At 37.5% G+C, this 23,592-nt stretch overlaps 1 protein-coding gene across 1 annotated transcript in view; it reads right to left on the minus strand.

Moving 5' to 3' along the window:
- Positions 1-23,592, minus strand: part of LOC104373255 (macrophage mannose receptor 1) — a 33,390-nt gene that overhangs the window by 4,857 nt on the left and 4,941 nt on the right. The window contains exons 4-25 of the mRNA XM_009979125.2: positions 23,174-23,332; positions 22,168-22,281; positions 21,510-21,644; positions 20,470-20,652; positions 18,671-18,828; positions 17,903-18,016; positions 17,459-17,574; positions 17,007-17,155; positions 14,507-14,709; positions 13,880-14,007; positions 13,191-13,278; positions 11,816-11,960; positions 10,244-10,279; positions 9,950-10,125; positions 9,277-9,344; positions 7,523-7,620; positions 6,175-6,311; positions 5,012-5,129; positions 4,231-4,427; positions 2,911-3,001; positions 1,343-1,575; positions 413-578 (exon numbers count right to left, since the gene is read on the minus strand). Of these exons, the coding sequence (XP_009977427.2) occupies positions 413-578; positions 1,343-1,575; positions 2,911-3,001; positions 4,231-4,427; positions 5,012-5,129; positions 6,175-6,311; positions 7,523-7,620; positions 9,277-9,344; positions 9,950-10,125; positions 10,244-10,279; positions 11,816-11,960; positions 13,191-13,278; positions 13,880-14,007; positions 14,507-14,709; positions 17,007-17,155; positions 17,459-17,574; positions 17,903-18,016; positions 18,671-18,828; positions 20,470-20,652; positions 21,510-21,644; positions 22,168-22,281; positions 23,174-23,332 (3,012 nt within the window). The remainder of the gene's footprint in view (positions 1-412; positions 579-1,342; positions 1,576-2,910; positions 3,002-4,230; positions 4,428-5,011; positions 5,130-6,174; positions 6,312-7,522; positions 7,621-9,276; positions 9,345-9,949; positions 10,126-10,243; positions 10,280-11,815; positions 11,961-13,190; positions 13,279-13,879; positions 14,008-14,506; positions 14,710-17,006; positions 17,156-17,458; positions 17,575-17,902; positions 18,017-18,670; positions 18,829-20,469; positions 20,653-21,509; positions 21,645-22,167; positions 22,282-23,173; positions 23,333-23,592) is intronic.

Below are 23,592 nucleotides of genomic sequence, written 5' to 3' on the forward strand. Positions count from 1 at the left end.
TTGCCCATATTTTGACTCGGTGACATGTGTGTGTGAATTTACCCGGTTTCTGCAGTTCACACAGTCAGTGCATGTTCCTAGCGCTTACTTTTGTTACACACAATCTCAAGTGTGATTTATGCTTAAGCCTCAGAAACAATAAAATACCTTGAAGATAGAGATTCATCGTATGCAAACGGTTATGACTACCACGAAAGCAGTGCAGCCATACCTGTTTGCACAAGAGACTTTCACGTGCCTGAATTCATATATCACCCAATAGCAAACCTTTGAATTCTGCAGGGGAGGTAGATGGTATCCTGAAGCACATTCCTCTGAGGGTTTTAGCCTCAGCCAGGGCAAAATCTCTAAGATTAAGCAGACTAATGGAATTAGGAACATGTCTTTAAAATTATTGCATTTATTTGCTTACCATCAGATATCTTACAAACTGAAAAGTAGCTTTCATTGCAAGATGCTGTTTTCCAAGTACCGTCAAGATCTAGATAGACACAAGCGTTTTTCTCCTTTGGTTCCCCTGCTGCCCATTTTGTGTACCTAGTTTTCCAGTTATCAGTCCATTTGTAATAGCTGCCAGTCTGAAAACAAAGAAGTCCTGGTAATAGAATTCTTTGCATAAAAAGCTCTGACATATAAATATAGTACCCTATGTATTTGAGTTTTTCAGCTAAAAAAAGCCCTGTGCTACCCTGTTTTTTAAAAAAACATTCACTGTTCTATGCAATGTCACTGGGTGCTCTGAGTTACACAAGAACTACATATGAAGAGTGTTCAACAGTGTGTTGCTTTTGGGAGGGTTTTTCTGAAGTAAGAAACTTCTACAACATGCCAAGAAACTCAGATGAGTGCATCTTAGGTCATTTAGTAAATCCATATCAAGAGAAGCAATTACAGAGAATTCGTCCCCTCTGCTCTGCTTCATTTAAATTAAAACTGGGACTTATTTGGTGAGTAAAGAGTACTTCACATTAAACAGTCAAAATAATCTTAAAATATTTCTCTAATACTCATAATAACTTTTATTAATATAATAATAGTTATAAGTAGCCCTCTATATGGCAGGGAGTTAGACTTCCAGAACAGCCAACAGCTGCATGATAGCAGCACATCCTGGTTTGTGATTATCAGTCTGCACCTTTATTTCTTTTACCATTTCTGCAGCTTCCTACTTTCATCTCTTGCTTCCTGCTTAACCTTTTTTGCGACTCTACACTCTGCATATACACAGTGAAGTCATTCAGAGTACAGTTGTTTCAGCGTGGTCATAAATTGGGCATCCATCAGGTCTATCGAGGAGGAGAGCTCACCAAGCACCTGCACCTCTCATCTGTCCAGCACTTACCATATTGCTGTTAAGACCAATCCATACGGGTTTTCCATATTTCAATATCTGGATCCACAGGAAGGAGTGGATGTAAGCATCTGAAATGCTGGTGAGTTCTGCAGATTTGTCTTGACAATTTTTTCTGGCCTCTTCCCATCGCATTTCAGATGAGATGATTGCATAGCTGCTGTCACCATAACGGACAAAGCCAGGGGATGGATTTGTTGTTGGTACTTCAAACTGCACGACAACTATGGGCAAAAAAAAATGAATGCAGGAATTTACCACATACCACTCATCTCTAGTATGGAAGCTACCAAACAATAGGTCAAAAGGTCCAGTATTAACCATAAGTCAAAATATTTATTTAAGCTCATGGAAAATTTGTTCATGGGAAAAACAAACAAACAAAACAAAACAGAAAAAAAAAAACCCACAACTTGTTGTAAAACATAAACCAAATTTGTTAAGGTGAAAACCAAGGTGAAATCCTGGATGGCCTGAAGTAGAGGCAAGTAGCTACTTGCTACAGGCCTGACTGGTGCAGACTAAGACTCATAAACCAGATATTTGAGTTCCTGTGCTTTAAGATAATTTGACTAAATCTGGATGTGTCAATATACACTTCTTGCAGATCGCTGGTGAAGAGGACCTAGGGCCAGACTTTTAAGGCATTTACTGTTGTGCCTTATTGTCACAGCCGGAGACATTGATACTCGATGTTAATTGACCATCACTTGCTGTTGACTCAGTTACTTGCACATTTTGGTCAGGCAGCATCTACTTCTTTCCTTGGAATTGTAAATGTATAAAGAACAGTTGTAGCTGGGATTAAAGAAGCTAAAAATGCCTCCCTAAAGCTATGTTTGCTGTGCAGGGAGAGGATGTTCTTACAAGCATGTTAGGTATGCTGAGAGTGAACAGGCTACAGGAGCTGATTGAAGGGAAAGTGGGAGGGAATAGTTTTACTAATGCTCTAATAAAGGTGAGGCAAAACTGGATTTTTATCTGTGCTTTGCCTTCTCTACTGCCGTTATATGGCTAGGCAGAAGGAATTTGTATAATTTCAGTTCTACAGAAGGAGAGTCAACATTCAATACCCACTTTGTTATAAAAAAAAAATATCGATATTCTACAATAATAAAGACACAGCAAAGAAGCTGTATATTTTAATAGATGTCATATGACATTCAATAGAAGTGTTAAGAGAGGATCAAATACTCTGCTCAGAGACTGCCAGGAGTGTGGGGAGATCACTGTAAGAGTATGGCTTTATACTGCACTTAGAAAGGATGTCTAAAAGCCTCGTATTTCACTGAGAAGAAATCTGGTTCCATTTATTATTCTCTAGTATTATTTATGATTTAGGTACAAAGTCCCAGTTAAGACAGTGATTCGTCTCCAGCAATTTCTGTGGAACAAATTGTATTTTAAAAATAGTACAACCTTAAGACTGATGGAGCTCTGAAAGCCTGAGATACTCAGAATGAGACTCAAAGCTGAAAGAAATTACATCAGTTTATCTATTCAGCTTATCTAACTGAGATATTTATTCAATTAAAGAGACTAGATTAAACAGAACTCACGTGAATTCATCTGGCATATATAGCCTCTCTCATTGTCACAGCTATCATCTCTCCATTTCCCATCTGACTGCATGATGAGGACGCAATCTGTCTGAAGGAAAGGGGAAGATACACCACCATTACAAAAGTCAGTCAGGAGGTGGTGAGCTGAAGCTCTTATACTCCTAGGGCAAGCCTGATGGCAGTCAAAAGAGGAGAGAGAAGAGGGCAGGAGATGTGCTCATTGAGCACATATGTAATTCGTTCAAATTTCCTAGGCTTCTGCCAAATTGCTTGACCTGGTATTTATTAGTGACCCCTTAAGTCCAAACCAGACTTGCACTGGTGCCAGCCAAGGTCTGAAAGAAAGGTCTATAAAAAACAATCTTACTGGTTTTATTAAGAATCCTTTAACAACTATAGAAATTACTAGGGTACCTGCAATATATCTTCTCAGTTCTGATTTACAGTTATGTAGAACTGCTTCAAAACATTTCCACGAATGAGAAAAACAATACAAGAACTACTGTTAAAAGCGCTAGTCTGGATTTATCTGAACTGAAGCAGACTGTCTTGCAGAAAGCAAGTACTCTTTACCAGTTGCTTGTAGTCATCAAGTTATAGCTATCAGACCTCTTTAGTAACAACCAAATTTTGCCTTTTCTTCTTTATTTCTAACTGCTTCAAGAATTCCTTCACAACTTCTCTGATTTCAAGACTAGCCATGACTGTCTTTCAGCATTTCATCCGAGTTTCTCTCTTATGCTGATTTAAACAACTTGTAGTCACAAGCAGGTAGACTGATGGTAGATACTAAAAATCTCCAGTGACTAGGTGCCTATCGTTTCTTCTATGTGTTTCCCTCCTTTGGAAAAGAGTTTGAATTTCAGCAGAGCAACAGCCCTTTTATTGAAGATGTCCTTTTGTACCATCAGAACCTAGTAAAACAGTGCAGGAGCACATTAGCCAGGAATGGGATGTATACACAGACCAATTAACATTGCACCAACAACCTTAATTTTGGCTAATCATAACTTTTCTGTGTTTGGTGTTGCAACTTTAATGTTTGGTAACACAGTTTTTGAGGGAACTGATGTAACATATGCCATTCCAGACTTGTTTTATGGAATTGCTATTTTGCAATGAATCAAACAGAATGCACAAAGTTCATCTTCTTCGGAACCTCTGAAAAACATTTTTGGTCTATTTGGAGTGATTATTCAGTGATTTGCCCCTTTCTGCTTACAAAAGGACTTGTTTCACGATCTTGTTATTGGTGCTGTAACTTCCCTTTCAGGAAAATGATCTAGCTGCCTAAGATATTACTTTAATTTCCTGTACCTCCACAGTGATGTCTGTCAACTCTTCAAAGTCATAATAGTCAAAGTAGCTTTGTTTTCGTGCTGGTGCACCATTAACCCAGTTGGTGTAGGAAACAGTGCTTCCATCTGTCCAAAGAAATGTAGATTCTTCGTTGATATCATTCATCCCGATCCAAACATTAGAGACAGCATCCTTTAAATGATAGAAGAGGAAAGCTGGAAAGAAGCAAACATTTCTCAGTAAATAACGTCCATCATCACTTACCCAGAACAGGAAAAATGTGGAAAAGCCAAGAACTGGGGCCGTATTAAAAGGATAACGTTTTCCACTACAGACCCCATCTGCCTTTAACTAAATTTTTATATAAATGTCTGTGGGAACATATATTACACAGCATTATGGTTGAAAAAAATGGCCAAAAGCAAGCTCTGGAACAAATTAGAAAATGTCCCCTTCCCCGATGTGTATGCTAATATAGTAGTATTCCAGCAAATCATATTGCCAGTGAGAGAGAGGGAAAATACAGATGCCTTTTAGTTTGAGGGATCTATGCAACTCCACTCAAAACAGACTGGAAGTTTCATGAAAACTGAGCGACTGAAAGAACTAGAAACACACACTTTGTCATATGCAATAATTTAGCTATTGTTTCACAATTCGGAGTTAAAACCAAGCATCAACTGACCTGGCTAATAAGTAATTTTCAACGGATAATCCTGTAATCTACTTCAGAGAGCATAGCAGTTTCTTTAGTGGGAGATTGATGTTTTTTCTTTCAATAGAGCCCATATATATGTACCTTGCACTTGTTCATTTGGTATGGTAGCCAGGTTTCCTCCCAAACTGATGATACAAGCATCCCGTGCAGCATGCCACATGAGATTTTTTGTTATATTTGAAGCAAATATTTTAAAACACTGGAAAAAAAAAGCAAGCACTTCATTCAAGCTAGCAAATATGGGAACTGTTGTATGTGATTAATGTCAGTTAACTGTAGAATGTACATTTCTCCAGAAAAAGAAATCATGGCTAGAATAAGTGACAGAGCTCAAGAATAGAAAGTGTACTTGTCTACCCAGGTAGATACTTCAGCCCTCTCACTGCACAAGGTGTAATCAAGGAGTCTAGTATCATCTGAACTGATTGTAATGATGTCAAGTACATAATCCCTTTTCACATTTTCATCTGCTGGCTTCCTGCAGTAACAACGGGACAACTTAAAATCAAGAAAATGTGGCTTCAGATGACACAGCTGAAGGGAATGATTACTGTGTCTTGTCCTGCTTCCAATGACTGTGGTTATGACTGTTCATCCCTCTGAAGTGTATGAAATGTCCTTTGACACATTGACCTAACATCCTGAGGATTCAATAGTAGCACAGGGTATATAAAGTAAACAAAACAAACTTTGGCAAATGGAGCTTCAACTCAAATTGGTAAAAATTTTGTTACAGCAATGAGGTCTTCCAGACCATGTTTGAAAGCAAAACTGTACTGAAAACAATTGGAATTTGGCATCCTCTTTCTGAACTCAAAGCTTTAGGAACCCTGTACAAGCCAAAGGGTTTGTTCAAATGCATTCTCATTAAATCAATCCACCTGAAGGTTTGTGGTTTTTTTTTTTCCATGACTGACTGTTGCAAGTTTCAGTTCCTAACATAAATACATAAAACAAGAGTGGAGAAAGTGAGGTTTTCTTAAACAGTAACAATGTAGTTTAGGCCTGCCCAAACAAAGTTCTCTGAAATTTATTCAGCACACATTTACTTTTACTGTATTTCCCTCCAAAGTTAAATGTCTATAGTTACCTCCAAAAAAGCCCAGCCATCCAGCCAATATGTTCTGACTGGATAATTACTCACCAGATTTATTTTATAATCATTAAAATAATCTTTTTTTTCCCAGTTCTTTTCTTCAATACCACTGCTGTACACAATTTACTGAAGATACTTTTTGACATACCTTGTTGTTAAAGAAAAACCAGCTTTCTGGACATCCTCCAGGAGGCAATGGAGAAGCAAATGTTGAATTAATAGAATTGTTATGTTTTTCACATATAAATTTATTGGGCGAACCACATCTTACATCATTCCACAAGCCTAAAAATAATTAGATTAAATAAGCAAGTCAAGATATTATAGTATTTGTAATAATGATTTAGCACTTCTTATTTTGACTTAGAAGGAGGCGAATATCTACTTTTCAAACCATTAAAGTGAGGAAAAGAGCCACGCACTACATTTATGCACTCAGCTATTTTTTACAAATAGAAGATGTTCATGGACTCTAGCTACTCAACACTGTCAGTCACTGGGCTACTGTCTAGCAACTGAAAAAAGAATAAAGGCCTAGGAAAAAAGGGTAAGTGACACAGAAGAAACGCTCTGGTCATCGATTAACTTCATACTACTTTCTGCACACACACTCCTCTCCCTCCACACTCCTCTCCTCTCCTCTCCAACTCACTCCTTCCCCACTCCATTAAAGAGTTTGAGTATGAGAATTAGAGGAGAAAGAGGAAAAAAAAAAACACAGTGTTTTTTTTTTAGAAGAACACAGTGCTCTGCAGGGGCCAGAGAGAGAGCTGCCTCTTTCTGGATCAACAGCTAAAGAAGGAGGGATGCATCTCAATCAGACCAGAAGGTTATGTCTAGGAAAGCGAATCTTGTTCTTGGTATCTATTTCATATAAAGGCAGAATTTCAGATGGTGTTGCTGAGTGATTTCTTTATAAAACATAAATTGAGAGAGTGATTTCCTTATACATGTATTACTGAATTCCCATTGGTCTCAGATAAGTTATAGAAATGCAACCAAGAGGAAAAATCAGCTCTAGGTTTTGCAAGATATTTACATTTAAGAGTACTTATAAGCATGTAAGACAGTCTTGGGTCACTAGACATGTTTGTCTCTTGCCTCTCCTCACTGATTTGTACTTTTAACGTCCCTATTTCCTGTAACTGTCGTAAATGTTTTCTTTCATTCATAGAGGCAAAGACAGACTGCACTTAACTTTTTACTTAGAGAAGTAGTGAAAAGCCTTGTAAAAAGGTACAATATCAATCTTATAAATCCAAACAGAGACAGCTGCATTAAATTACACATGGTACTGAAGCCTCCCAGTTCTAAGGACATAGATTGTTCCATGACTGGTGGTTACACCAGTTACTGCTTGTTGGCTTATCACTGGAAAGGAATTGCAGAGAACAACCATAAAAGATTGTATGGCAGCTGACAGCAGAAGTTTGACAGCATCAGTTATAATCCAAGCAGAGACAAGTAAAATCTAATAGTTTAGCCTTGTTACTTGCCTTGCTTTGACATCACCACACAATTTTCCTCATTATTTGCAAAATTGGGTTCATTAGGGGCCCAGGCCACATAGGTTACTGGAGACCCATCTATCCAGCTTAAAGAAAAGATATACAAATAGTTATTGGTTAATACACTTCAATTGTGAGATGAGAATCCTAATTAACAAATCACAATTAAGAAGGTCCATGAGCATTCATGGGAACTGGCTAAAACTGGAAAGACTGCTACAGATTTTTCTCTCGTTACCTGATTATTCTAATTTGAAGAAATTTATGTGAAATATTACTGGTTGCAAAATAAAAAAAGATAACACCAAGTATATTTTCTGTTGATAGGCAGGAGTGATCAGACATTGTTTAATATCAGAAACTATTTTCAGTTAGCCATTACGTGTAATACAGAGAAGAATATTAAAGGTTTTATTTGTCTTAAATGATTTCATTGTATCATCTAGTTGATATTACGCTCCTCAGTGTGAGCATTCCTGATGATTTCATAGGTGCAAACAAGGACAAAAATACTTTTCTGTGGATTTTACTCTGAAGAGAAATATCTCCATAGGTTATCTCTATGAAGTCATGTGTCTGGAAACTAGTGGATGTTCTGTTAGTTTTAAAACCACCCTTTCTGAAGTATCAAAATTGACATTTTTTCTTTATGCTTACATGCTTTTTACTTTAATACGTTGCTGAGAAGGAAAAAAGGTTAGCACTGCATTTTAATCAATATTTCATAATTTAAGTCACTCAGCCTGAAGCAGGAAACAAGTTCAGCTCCTTCATCTATCTCCTACTGATGACACACTTGATCTAAATAAAGGAGATGCTGACTGGACCCAAGCAATGCGCTGTGTCCCTAATTTGTGTCCTAAATCAGGAGGTTAAAATCACACACTGACTCTGTCACTAATTTGTGTCCTAAATCAGGAGGTTAAAATCACACACTGACTCTGACACTACCAACTTGTCTCTCCCCACTCCTCTTCTGCCCTTTCCAAGGTCAGTGGTTTACAGACACTCAACAGTGGCATTAACATAGAAAGGTCAAATTCAAATCTCTAAACCTGTTTCAGGCCAAGATTAGAAGCATGGTCTTTCACCTCCCAGATGTGTCCTAACTGGCAGATCAGAAGGTGGGCAGTGTCGGTATCATGCTCTTCATTATCTTTTACCTTAGTTTTGAGTTTATTTGTGTGTTTGTCTTTTTGCAATACTTGTTAATTTCACGGTACTGTAAACTGTTGACTTTTCTCCTGGAACGGGAGTTTGCAGAAGCTACCTTAAAAATCTGCCAGAAGCAGCTTTTGTACTCATTATCAACATCTTCCCAATTCTGGAGGACCTCTCTGAAGCTAGAATATATAGATAAAAAGCATAAGAAATCTAGGCCCTATAGTATGGAACATATTTTAAGTGTGCGTGTGTATTTATAGGTATAAAATCCAACATAGTAAAGCATCACTCCAATTTATGGGGCAAATCTTTGAAAGAAACTTGAGAAGGTGTGTATGGAGGGTACAGCTTCAAAGCCTTTTTTTGGGTGTTTACTCAAGAAAAAGTGTTTTTTTCCTATTTCTTTTTGGGGAACAGTATTGGACTTTAGAATATTCTAAGACTGTTCTGTTCTGCTTTGTACTTGTTGTGTACAATGGCTTCAGTGCTTGAAATCAACACATTTAGTACCTCCAGCTACGTAAAATACTGTATTTATTTCTGCATCTTAAAAAGTTGCAGTGATCATCTTAACTTACCTAAACTTTTTATCAAGACTCACTTTTAGGCCAATGAAGTATGCTCTTGACCGATCCCAGTATTCCTCCTAAAACAGAAAGATAATATTTTAACAACAAAAAAAAAATCTTTGAAGTAAAACAAGTTAAAATGGATATTCCATTGATTAGGTCCACAGAGCAGTCACTGAAGTCAACAGCAGTAAAGCGAGTGCTCACAGTTAAGCACAACGCTGTGTTTGCACACTCAGGCGCAGAAACCAGGTTTTCTTCTGGAGCATCAGAGCTGAGTCCTGTAGTGCTGAGGGCCCTTAGGAAGGGGTAGGAGAGAAGCAGATCTTGAATCAGAAACTGGTACACATCTTTCATTCTCCCTCCGGGATGGCAACACCATCTCATGCCAACCTCATGTCTCCCCCTTGCACCAGCTACTTCTCAAGCCAGCATAGCTGCACCTACCCACATCCCTCTTCCCACTGGCCTGCCTCACTGCCTCAGCACACCTGGCACAGAGCAGGAGAGATCAAATTCCATGGGACCAAAAGGCACTTTTGGGGGAATATCATAGATCTTATCTCGGGCAGATTTCGTTAGTGAAAACACTGATGGCTCTACTGCTGAGGCAATTCAAGTTTTGTGAGCAGACTGTCAAAGGCATTTCTACTTTAGGCTGTTTGTTTATACTGATTCTCACATTTTCTTTTAGCGCTCTCTGTAGGAACCTCCTCTCACTATTACTATTAACAACAGCCAAGTCTGCAGAATTCATCCTGCAAAACTCTTGGGCTTTTTCCATGGAGACGTATTCTTTGCTGATGTAGTATAGCTTGTCTTCATACATGACCCATCCATCCGCAGTGGTTTTATATGCTGGAAGATAAATAAGGTAGCCTTAAATTCTGTATCTGTAGAACACAATAGCTCATTTTAGAATAAAAATTTTGATGAAAATAATGAACAAGATTAATAAATGTGCACCAAAACCTACCATATGTGTCAGTTGGTTCAGGTTTTAATGATATTCCTGCAAAACAAGAGAATAGAAGCTGTGATGCATCTCTGTAGTGTGTTTAAGGACGCAGCTTGTGACTGACTGCAAGGTGCAGAGTGAGGAACAGAGCAGGCTTCTGCACTCCTTTGCTGTCATCTAGAAAGCAGCCATAACCACACGTTTCAGCTACACACTATACAATATGCATGGTCATTTACTTATGATTTTTCTACCGTAAGCTGTGCTTCACACCAGCAAAATCACAGCTTCGGCTGGATCACATTCCTGCACAGAGCAATATAAGGAAAAATTTCTCCCCTAGTCTGTAAGCCACAGTAGATTTATCTGAAACATTTTACTCTTTGGTTTTATATACCTTTTACTGATCCATCAGTAGACATACAATAACCCTCCAGAGGGGTGGTCTTATCAAGAGGGAGAAAATTTCCACTAGATTTGCTTTACCTCTATAAAAAACTCCCTCAGTCTGAAATATTCATAAACAAAAGGAAATATGACTATGTATACTGACCATGAGTTATTTCTGATTATGATAGAAAAAGAAATGCCACTGCTTTGAACCATTGCTTTCCCAAAAGCAGATGAATCCTGAATCCTATTAAAGGAGAACTTCGAGCACCACTCTAGGCCTGTTTGATCACTAGTCCTTAACCATATTGTTATAGCTATGACCAGCCTCGACGTTAACTGCCAGATATACCAACACAACTGTGAGCCTGAATTTTTCTCTTGTATGAAATGGCTTTATACAATTTCTACAGGCAGCAGGATTTTTTCTACTTGAACATTTTTCTTTGGAAAAAAAAGTCTGATCTGGCAGTCAAAATTTCCCATACAAATGTTGCAATACTCTTCAAAATTTAGGTAGATGTCAAACAGGAAAGCTGACACCTCCAGGGCTGTGCAGCTCCCTGTGGCTGCCTTCTGTGGCCTCTTGGACTGCTTGGCAAGTGATGTGCCTGGGCTGGTCAACTCGTCTGCTATCCACACCATGGGAAATGGCAGTGGTTCAGCCAGCCCCAAAAGGTTCAGCATCATTTTGGGGCTGGAGGGCTGCAGAAAGACAAAACAAAACCTTCTACTTCCATCCATCTCCCATTACCTCCTCCAATCTCTTTAAACTGTCCATAATTTGCAGTAAATCCAGTCAAATCTCAAGGTAAAAATATATTTGGTGTACAAGCATACTGTATTTGACTTTTAGCTTTACCCGTGTCAGTGTAAAAAAAAAAAAATATTGTAAGGAATTCACAACTCCTTACTACCTACATTACAAACATACAAACAAAAACTTCTTGATATTCAAAACATTTGCAATCTATGAAACCCTTGCAAACACATGGCTCATTTATACATCCTAATTTACATGAAGAAATACATTTGTTTATTCTTATCATCTATCACTGAAAAATCCCGGCCTATATGATAATATTGACCTCCATTTCAAAACAGTAGTTTTCAAAATTTTGACTCTTTCTCCAGCAACTTATATTAGAAAATAACTACTTAAAAAGTTATTTAAGCTTCTTGATTAAAGAATAAATTTACCTTTTTTTATTTGACAAACCCAGTCAAGCTGTACTTCACAGACTGAAAGAAGCCATCGCATAGAAAAAGACCCACCATCGAGTAGGCCACAGAACTTGTATTCTCCTGAATGTCTTGGACTGTCATCCCAGTTTGTGTACACAACCTGTAGAAGAAATCGTCTTTGTTACTCTTTTCATCTCTTTCAGCAGTTTTACTGTCCATTGGCAAACAGAAACAAACTGGATTTTTTCTGAAAGATTCTGTCTCACTAAAAAGAGGTGCAAATATAGGGAAACCAATAGGTGTAAGAATTTTTACAGCAGGGTAATGATGTCAGGGATCAGGTAATCAGCCCATGGAGGGCTTTTCCTCTTCTTTGCACCTCAAGCCCTAGACACAGTCAGAATGTAAACAGGCAAACAGACTGTTTCTAAACAACTTCACCTACACCCTTGTCCCACTCATGCTAATCATTTACAGACAAAGTAGTTTTTACTTCATCAACTGTGACCTGATTCAAAACTGCATTGTCCAACAGTCATCCAGTGATCATATTGTGCATCCATTCAGCATTCAGAACTTCCCTTCCCTGAGGTTAATGTGGACACAAGCATGGCTTCAGGTGGCAAGTCACGTCCTACAAACCTAGTGGAGTTACATCTGAAGAAACTAACATTCAAATCAGAAGGGAGAGCCATTTGGTATAACCTTGTTGGGATTTTCAAGAAGTTCTTGACAAGACCTCTTCCCAAAACTTTTAAGGAAACTAATGCACAACAAGAGGAGAGGTCTCTGTGTGGGTTGAAAAACAGAAAATATAAATTATGAGTAAAGGGAGGGTAATAAGCAGTCGAATCCTTCAGGAACATTTCACATATCTGTGGATATTTACATGGGCTTGAGACATGACTGGATAAAGTCATGGAAATAAATTAAATTGCGATTACAGATTTGAGCTCTGGTTCTGAAAGACCCTGAGCCATCACTTACTGCAGGATACAAGAGTATATTGAAAAATACGCTTGCTCTTTAATTAGCTCTGAAGATGCTTCTGGCCACTGCCAGAGACAGGATACAAGGCCTGCTATGTCCAATTTTTATATTCTGATGTTGTGTGTTCATATTATATTCTTGGAAAAGAAAATAAGTTGGAGTGCTGTGCAAAAAGCTACAGATCATTATGAGATAGAGATGATTTCCATGTATTCAAATGTGTTGATGTGATTTCACTCATGATAATAAAGGTTAAACAGCCATGTAAATGTTTTCAGGATTAGTGTTCTCTTTGAAGAGGATAACAGTTAAAAAAAAAAAACAAAAACCAAAAAACAGAAAACAAACCGTAACCTGGTGTATAAACTTGAGCAAATTGATGAAAAATTAAAATACTCACTGGAGAGCCATCACTCCAGGAATATCCTTCATCTGGATTCAGGGAATATATACCAAGCCAAACTCTTTGAAAGCTACAGCCAGTGGCACTAACAGAAATTACAAGGCAGAGCAGTGGGTAAACATCAACACAAAAAACATTCAGAAACACATTAAACTCTCTAGAGAACATTGTAAAACGCAGAGAAGTTGTGATAATTACCCTATGACCTTTGGGGAAGAGCATACAGTTGCACAGGTTTTTCACAGAACTATCTGATATTTTTATGGCTCAGTGGCAATGGCTTATTTATGAGATTTATTAGTAGTGTTGATCCTGTACTTCCTCTATGTTCTGTTTTCTTAGGAAAGGCCTTCACAGATTCAGAAAATGGTGTCAACGTTGACTACTTCAAGGTGAGTAAAAAGTAAACATATGGGTCATGTTTTCTACCTTACCAAAAATACCACCCCCACAATTTCATATATTTCTAAATTAGTAATTATGATACTGGTTTGTTGTTTCTTTGTTGCTTTGCTTTGTTTTTTAATTTCCTGGATATAAACAACTCTTTTTCATGAAACAGTTAAAAACATTCCCGAATAGATAAAAGTTCGAAGTGTCATCACTTCACAGAAATCATCTAAGAGCATTCATAATAGTTCATATGAAATATCTCTTAAATCTGGTAAGATACAGCAGATACTCACCTCATGGCTTTCCTTAGTAATGGTATCTCTTCTTTACTGTTAATGGTGACCAGATCCCCTCCTATTTGTCTACAAAAATCTCGAGCTTCAAGCCATGATTTCTTCTTAATATTTGATCTGTAAAAACACTATAGAGAGATTACCTTAAAACATATTATATTATGTTATAACAAAATAAAGAAACATAGTCTTGCTCAGCCATAAATGAAGTTTCACACAAGCCAAGTAAAAGCCCATGAGAGAAATAACATTAATTACTTTATTCATAAAATTTTTGCACTAGAGCTCTCTCACTAGTTAGCATAGTAGTGACAAGCACGGAGAAGGAATTGCTGGAAGGGAATACAATTCCCTTTAATTTGTTTTACCTGGAGGAGGACCTAGGTCACCTTTCAGAGGAAGGGAAAGGAAAGGTGGCCTGGGAGTAGTTTGAAAAGACAGGCAAAAGAATGACCTCCTGCTGGTTTATAACTCCCACTTTACATTTGCAATACGATGTCTAACATTTTGGTAGTTTAACAGAGAATAAGCACAAGTTTGACAGCAGCTAAAAATGATGATTTGGGATAAAAGAGCCCGAACAGAGTAGTTCAAAGCCCTTCTTCTTTTAATTATTCAAGTACTTACCTTAAAACAAGAACTACCATGGTGGTTTGATATCCAGTCTTCAGGGCATGTGGGGACTGGAGCAGTAGTTGGAATAATAGGTGGAGCTGTTGCACCCTTCGCCCACTGCTTACAGATATATTTTTGCTTTGTCTCACAGTCAAGAACATCCCATAATCCAGCCGCAGTCCCAGTTCTCATGGCTACGCATCCTGGCTTACTTCCTTTATGAGAAATAAAACACACATTGGATATTTTATGCAATCTAAATTGTTTAATTCTTACTTAAAATCTTTGAGCTGCACCCATTCGCTTCTTGCCATACAGTAGCACCTGAACAGCAGAGATATATTTTAAATGTTTTTCACACAGTAAGAGAGTAGTATTTTCTGTTTGAGGAAGTTGTGACCAGTTCAGGATTCTGCAAGGGGGAGGGAGTGGGGGGTTGTTATTTATTTATTTTGAATATTCTGCATAATGAATTCTATGGGTAGAAAGTAAATTTTATTTTTTACAGTGAAAATCTGTGTTTTCAAGTGAGAACCTCATTCCTACTTATGTTAATTGTTTTATATCTGTTGTCATAACCCCAGTCATTAGTGGTTTTAATCTAGCTGGAAACAAAGCCCTCCGTGCATACATAGGACAGGCACACAAACCTTGACAGAGACACCATGAAGCTTATCCCGTGACATTTGCTGCAATTTTAGTATATTCTCTAAGAAGGGCATACACTGCACAAGATGCAGTCAAATGCACACAATGGGCTTATACAATGGTTTGAATTGTGTTCTTTCTTTATTTCCTAAGTATTCTTAACATTTAATTTGCTTTTTTGATTCCTGTTGAGCACAAACCTGACATTTTAATGGACCTGTCTACCATGGTGCCAATAATTGACTCCTGAAATCAAATCAGCTATAAACCCATCATTTTATATTGATTCAAGACACACTTTTGTTCCTATGAGCATCACTTTGGCTGCATCAAAGTTCACCTGCCATTTTACTGGCCATGCTCAGTCACTCATTCTCCCGAGACAATCCTGCAAATTCTCGCAGGCACATCTCACTATCAGAATTAATTTGGTATCATCAGCAAATTTTGTCACCTTGCTATTCCACCTTCTCCAGACTGTCTGTAAATACATTGAACAGCATGGGCTTTGGCACAGATCGTAATGACACTCTGTTGGTGAACACTCTTACCCCATAAAAATTAGCCCCCATAATAAAAATCCTTCCATTCCCTGCCTTCTGATGAAACATTTTGTTCATGTTAAGAGCTTTCCTGTGTCAGGTCAGATTAGCTGAAAGACTTTTCGTAACTAAGGTAGACAACACTAACTAAATTTCCCTTGTTTGTATGCTTTTGGCTCCTGTGGGTAGCCCCAGGAAATCTGTGAGTATGACCCCCCTTTACACAAGCAATTTTATATTTTTCCCAATATATGGGTTTTATTCTATTCTTTATTACCGATTCAACTAATTTACTGGTGACTCATTGGCCTGTTTCTCCCTGGAACTGTTTTAAATGTTGGCACCAAATATGCTTTCTTTCACCCCTTACCTGTCAAGGCAGTTTTAACAGGTAGTTACATCTTCAAGCGAATGCTTAAGGTAACCTTTACAGCTCCTGGATGCTTTTGTAGCTGTGCTTAGTCCTGACTTGCTATTCTTTGTCTCATCTATTGGTTTGATAATCTACTCTCCTGGTATTTCAGCTTGAAATAGACTCTTTGATCACACCTTCGCAAAGAAACTTTCCAGCACAGAAAGCCCGTTTTCTTCCTCAGTGAGCACAGATGCAAGGAAACTAAATTTTTCTTTATTGTTCCAGGCTGATCTCTGAGTGCTCTCTTTATACTTTGATCATCTGCTGGCACCATAGACTCCCTGGCAAGCTTTCTTCTCACAGCGTTTACAGAAGTTTTATTACTTTATGGTTTTTGCAATTTTGTATTATTTTTATTTTATTTTACATTTTATAACCTCACTGAAGGTGAGGTTCACTAAGAGGGATGTAGTATATCTTGAGGAGAACAGATTCCCTCATGGCATTTCAAAATCTTTTTTCTGTGATTCTACACAGAACGATCCCATGAATGCAGTTTCCTTAGCATCACAAGCAAAAAAATAGTGGTATGATCATTTTTGATACTATGATTTTGTAGTTGTAACTTCAAATCCTTATTAAAGTTGCTCTGTTTCAGACTCCTCTCCCAGGCTAACATTACCGCTAGAGAGATGAGTGTGGAATAGTCTCAGGAACTGCCTGTAACTCCTGCTTATCTCTTTGAGAAGATGAGCCAAAATTTTGGGTAAATATATCAAATGTCCTAATATAAAACTGCAGTTCAAAGTGTTCCTTTTGAAATCAAAATATGGGGTTTGAGAACTGCCAGTTCTTGTGAAATGTACTAAAAGCTTAAGACGTAAAATTCTGAGGACATTGCCAATGCAAACCTAAATAGAGACCATGACCTCAGAGAGCACCCACCATCCACTGTCATGGCACCTACCAGGCATTGCTGCATCCCAGTGTGTGAAGGAGACGGCTTCACCGTTGGTCCACCTGAAAGTGCCTTGGTCCTTCATGTCAGAGAGACCAAGCCAGAAATACTTCTCAGGCCTCAGCCCAACAAGGCTAGTCAAATAGGCTTGTTCATATCTGTAGAAGGGATCGTAATGACACAAGTGAAAAAATCATTCAACCAAATCCTACTTGTCTAATCTCATATGAATCCTTTTCTCCTTTTCCTTGCTTCAGACTGGGGAAGAGGACCTTATGATGGGATTCTGACTCTATACAAGTCAACACAGAAAAGAGACACTTTTTTTGTTCAACTAGAGACGTTGTCGGTAACTTAATTTGCTGTTTGACATTGTGTTACAATTGAGCAATAGTTCCAGGAGTGTTTTAGAACGTACAAACTTTACCTATTTAAAAGCCAAGGAAAAGCCATTATCATACCTACTTTCAACTGTGGCTAAGTAACCTTCTTCTCCTTCACAAGTGGTGTTTGCTTCTGAAAATGTTGCTGGAACATGTTCAATAAAATAGCAGTAAGTCCCATATCTTCTCCAACCCTGTAACATGATTTTAAGGTTTCCATATATCTTTTGAATAATTGTGATATCATGTATTAAGTGAGTTATGTTATTTCAAAATAAATACAGCACAATAACCATTAGTATTATGAATTAGAAACCTTTTGCAGTGAAATCACAGGCTCCTCCTAAGCGGTTTCTGTAAATGGTTTGCTAAAGTTTAATGTAACAGAGAGACATACTTGATAATAAATAATAAAAACAATTCTATATGTAAATAATATAAATAATTCAAATAATTCTAGATGATTCTCAGACAAGGTACTATTTGATCTGGTAAATTAATGTTCCATTCTTATATGCTTACTTTGCTGCAACCTGCATCAGTAATTTCTTTTTCTCCGGCTATTTGTGATATAGGTTTTCTTTTACAAATGTAACCAGCTTTCTTCTCACAGACATAGTCTGCCCAATAGCCATACTGTGAGGCAGGAAAAAGAATGAAATAACAATGAGATTAAGATGAATAATCTAGAGAAAATTACTAGATTTCTTTCTTTATAATGAAAACTATTCATTTTCTTTCTCTTTCCATTTCACAACAGAAATATTTTTTTCCTTGTTTAATTCCCCCAGCTGATAACACAAATAACTCTGTTCACATTCACTGAAATGGTAGACTGGGCTATGGTAGCACAGCTACAGTTGGTAGTGATGAGAGGGGATGAGGGTGCAGGTAGCCGGTCCCTGACCTGTTCTGCAGGGCCCCACACAGGCAAGGATGGGCAAATGAGCAGGCACAAGGGAGGTAGCAGGGATCCCCACATGCCACCGTTCCACCAGAGGAAAAGGAGTAGGAGAATGCATTCAAACTGCATTAAGAGACCTGTTTTGTAGCCCAAATAATTTCATTGACGATTTTCAGGTGAACGTAAAAAGAAAATGTTATCAGTGATGCAATAATGCTTTCATTTTTTTTTTTTTTTTTTTTAAATGAAAGGTCATATTTGAGTCTCATCCTTTGTCCCCACATCACTTTTTCTAGCCCTAGCCAGTTGCTGAAATAGTGGTGCACATTATTGTTTTAAGAAGTCAGTTTCAACATTAAAGTCAAATATGTCTTGAATAAAGTTACCTGGCCCTTGATCAGTACACAATCTTCTGGCCTGTTGTTTGTAGTGGATGGCTCTCCCAGGTGCCATTTTGTGTATGTCACTGGTGTACCATCACTCCATTCAAAATACATTGGAACCTTATGATCATTCAGCCCAATCCATAGCTTGTCTGTTGGCTCTAAAACATGGAAACACAGAACTGGAAAAGACCTCTTATGCTGCTACCTCCTTACACAGCACCCTCAAGATCTAGAGCACATAATTCCTTTAATAAATTTATGGAACATAAAGTTTAGTGTGTTGCATGATCATTTTATAAATTAACTTTTCACATAGATATTAGAATAAAGAATGAAATTAATGTAATTAAATACTTGCACTAAATAAAAAATTTTGCTTCTCTTCCTCGTAGTGGTGGGAGAAAAGTAAATTACCAACCTAATGCTGATACACTGTGGTGATATAGAACTGTGTGAATAGTTAGGTTTTAGGTTCTGTTGCACTAGTCAGATTTTAAAATACTAGTTTTATCTTACTTGGAGCATGAATGTTTTAAGTGTCTTTCAACAAAATTAAAAAAGCAGAGAAACCCCCTAAGCCCAGACCCCCAGCCCTAAATCAACTCTTCAGGCAATAAATTAAAACAGTTTCCAACAACATCCAAAACTCAGCAGGCAACCAAATATCCAACTCAGGCTGTCGGCAACCAAATCTAACCTTGAGGCTAGCCTTGCTCCAAGCTGAGGCTGGACCAAATAACCTCTGGGGTCCCTTCTGGCCTAAACCAGTGTATGATCCTACGGTTTTAGGCATTCTTAATGAAAAGAAAGCAAGGAAAATGAAAGGTAAATTTAGGCAGCACTCACAAAAATGAGAAAGAAAAAAAGATAGATACGGAAGAATATTCACAATTTCTTTAATAGCTAATAAACTAGGGTAGGACACCAGAATCAAAAAGTATAAGAAACCAAAATATCTCCTTCTATGGTTGAACAAGAACCAGATAAATTACTCTTTCTGAAGAAAGAATTTTTTCTGTCTTGACTATCTTTCACTTTGTCAATAGCTAATTAAGGCTTTCGCTGCCTCTGAGCATGAAAAAAAAAAAAGAAAAATAGTTAACAGGAACAAAAAGTAGCAACAAGTCTACAGACTCGTCATGTTTATGCCGTGGTTATTAGAAAGGCCGCAGTGAGATCACAGACATGTTAAATGCAGTGACCTGAGGACAGTTCATTAGGCAGATGAGGCAATTCCCCAGCTTGCTGCCTAGAAATCACCTTTGGCTAGTTTTGCTGATCGTTTCCATCTGGCAATTGCCAGTGTAGAGAGCTAAATTTTTCTTTAGCATGTTTCTTCCATCACTTCTGCAGAGACCTGTGAACTTGCTGATCTGGGTGCCAGTTGATCAACAAGATGCAAAGAACGACTTAAAGCCACACTGTAAGTTCCCCAAATGCACAGAAAGCAGTACAAACATGTTGGTTTTCCATAAAAAGCACTCTTTTAAAGTGGAAGTTATATTTCATAATCCTTTCACTATGAAAGCTCCTCACTGGGATGACTGATGTCCTTCTGCCCTCATGCAAAGCAAAGCAAAGCAAAGGCAAGACGGCTGAGTAACTGCAAGTTGCAGCACAGAAGGTGGCATCAGTTTTGAAGCAGAAAGCACGGCACGAGCCCAGCACCGCTGGACCTCTGGCTCATTGCATGTCTTTGGATGCAGTGTTTCATGTGAATGCAATTGCTACTTCTCAGTTCAGCTAACGGGTGCTTCTTACATGCAGATAAAGCCAAAAGCCATCTCAGAAACACTCACTGTACCCAAGCCGAGACACTATAAAGCTGTGCTCCTCAAGGCTTTGGATGCTGGCCAGGTGACTCCCTTCCTTCTGACAAGAGGTCAAAGCTTTTTCCCATCCTTTAGTCTCCCTGAAGATCTTGTAACAGTGATTTATGTACAGTATCCATCCATTTGGGCAAGTAACAGGTCTAATATCACCTAGAAACAAATATCAGTGTTTTAGAGGTGTTCGAATGCCATGCAAAGGACATGACACTGAAAATATCTTCGTTTACTCTGTGCAAAAGTTCTAAAGTAAGAATTTTCTTTGGAAATTCTCATTGTAAGGAATTTATGGATACAAAACATAGTAAACATGAATATAATTCTAAACCTGGCATTTTTAAATCTTGGAAAATGAAAGCTTTTTAATACAAATATTATTTAATATAAATTCCAAGGTTCTTATATAGTCAAATGTTTGTAACGAATACACTAATGTATTAATTTTAACAACTTCTGTATTACTTAGTACTTATCTGTCAGTTAATAGAAATCAGAAATGATCTGCCCCTAACATAGAATGCTTATGAATTTTTAAAAGATTAAATATATTGATAGAGTAAAAGTAATTATACAGATTTACAGCTAGACATGTGCATATAAAAACACCAACAGAGAAATCTTTATTCACTTAAAATATCTTTTATCTTTGCAATGTGTCCATCTTTCTTCCTTTTGATTATTTTTACTAGTATCCTTCTTCTGAAAAAGAATTTTTGGTTTGTTTTCCCCTTTCATGCTCTGTAGTGTGTGTATTCAAATGGTACACCTGACTACCAAAACACAGACAGATAGAACATATTGGGTGCTCTTCACTTTTACCCATTTCGTTTTGCATGTTGTGGGACTGCAGATCAGCCTAGAAAGGGTGCAATGGTTGTAAAAAGCAAACCAGATAAACAAGAAACAGTTTCCACTTCTATTAAAATTCTCCTGCTCATCTTTGTCAATGTGAATGCCAAGCAACCTAGATAACACCTTCTACTTTTAATTATCAAAATGTATCAACATACCTGAGGGAACCAAGGTAAAGTTTCTTTTCTTACAAATATAACCAAGTTTCTGATCACATTCCCAATTCTGCCATTTAGCTGTTGTTTCAGGATTCAAAACCACACAGAGTTTTTCAGATTCTGGAGAGGGGCTTCCTTTGGGAAAGGTACAGAAGAAGAAAGTGAACTTTTCTGAAAGACAAATGGAGCTCTAAGCTCTAAAATGCACAGGACAAACCACTCCTAGCTGAGGTGACAGCCCCAAAGATCACATCTTTCCCAGTTTCAGCAGGAACTGCAGTAAATCTCTGGTAGTGGGAACGTCTGTGTGAAACGTAGTATCATTTGAGAGGATACGAACATGTAAACCACTTATAGTTCTATTGCTAGAGACAAGAATTGAAGACCTTGTATTTCTGGGAAAGATTAGATTGCTTTCAGAGCTAAAATATTTTTGCAATACATAGAAGTTTCTGGCTTATATTGTTATAGAAGAAAAAGCGTTTACTAAAGTTAAAGCAAGAGCTAAAATACGTGTTGTTTTGGTGGCTTAATGCTAAAGTCCTACTTTTTCTCATGCCCATATCTCATGCTATCTCTACCTGAAAATAGAAATTAAAGCAGTATATGAAGCATGCATATTTTTTCTTCAGGAATACAGAAACAAAGTCACAGCTACCTGGAGCCCAATTTAAGTACTGGAAAGGGCTGCCTCCGATCCACTCCCATCCACTTTTCAAGTCCAGTCTGTTGAGTCCAATCCACAGTACAGAATCTATACCTTCTGTTAACTCTAAGTAACCAAAGATGATAATCACTTTTTTATTAGCAATAGTAACTAGTAATGTCTCTAGGATGACTTACAATTCTTAAATATCTAACTACAAATATCTTTAGATACTGAGATATCTGATAAAGTGAAATATGCCAAAGTTTTGACTACTGTAAAAAGCAAGCAAACAAAACTCTCTCTTATTATATCACCTAACCAGAATACGCGCAAGTGAGATGCCACAGAGTAAATTCAGAACTAAAGTCTTTATATAGAATAGCCTAAATTCTTTACAAGATTGTAGTTATGTAAGTAGAAATACTGGTATATTGTGAGTATAAACAATAATACTAAAGCTCTTAGAAGTTAAATTCACCACTGAAAGTGATAACATACTTTCTTCCGTACCATTCCATACCGTACCTCCTACATGGGTAGGCAGAGCCACAATTTGGCATCTATGAATAACTGGTATTTTTCAGACTGGCAAATGAATAAACAAGTTAGATGTCAAACTGCATTTGATAAAAAGCACATCCTTCTTTCAGCATGAAGGGATCTATTTTCTCTTTTTTTCAATTTCTTTTAAAAGTTGCTTTTGACTAATAATGAAACTTTCATTTAATTTTCAGAAAATTTTTCCTTTAAAAAAAATCAACAAAGTTTTAATATAAAATAACCTTTTTAAATAGAAAGTCAAACTGTTACGCTTGCAGGGTGCAGGAACACTTTGAACTATGTTTAAACTTGTCAGTGATTTTGATACGAACTTGTAAATTCTAAATTATTTTCTTTACTTATGCATGCACGTTTAGGCCCAAAGATATTAGCCAAAAACATATCAAGTAGTGCTTTGCTGTGATGATGGACTGAACAGATCCTGCATGTAAGTCAGTTTACTTTACCTCCTTACCTTTAAGATATGTTTGTTCGTGAATGTCTATGATACTCAATAATTCTGCATTTTGCTGCTGACAGCTCTTCCTGGCTTGGTGCCACGTGAGAGCCGATTCAGCGTTTATTTGGTAGTGGACATTTGTTAATATTTCTGTAGTCCAGGTGGTGTCTTTATCTGCGGAGAAAGTAATTATTTTGGGGGTTATAGTAACTGAACTACAGAAAAAAAAATAGGTTGTGGGCTCTCCTTATGCATGGCATTCTCATGAAATGTCACCTGTGCTTCTCTGTCAAGAGCACTGAAAATGTAACGAGCAGGATGGGGAAGGATGAAGTTAAGACCTGTAAACTGACAGGTGGAGATACTGAATATTGTCTCCTGTACCATGAAGATATATAATTCAGGAATTAATACAAGGGTGATTGCATAGAAAA

Source organism: Tauraco erythrolophus, chromosome 7, assembly GCF_009769465.1.
Source record: "Tauraco erythrolophus isolate bTauEry1 chromosome 7, bTauEry1.pri, whole genome shotgun sequence".
Taxonomy (NCBI): domain Eukaryota; kingdom Metazoa; phylum Chordata; class Aves; order Musophagiformes; family Musophagidae; genus Tauraco; species Tauraco erythrolophus.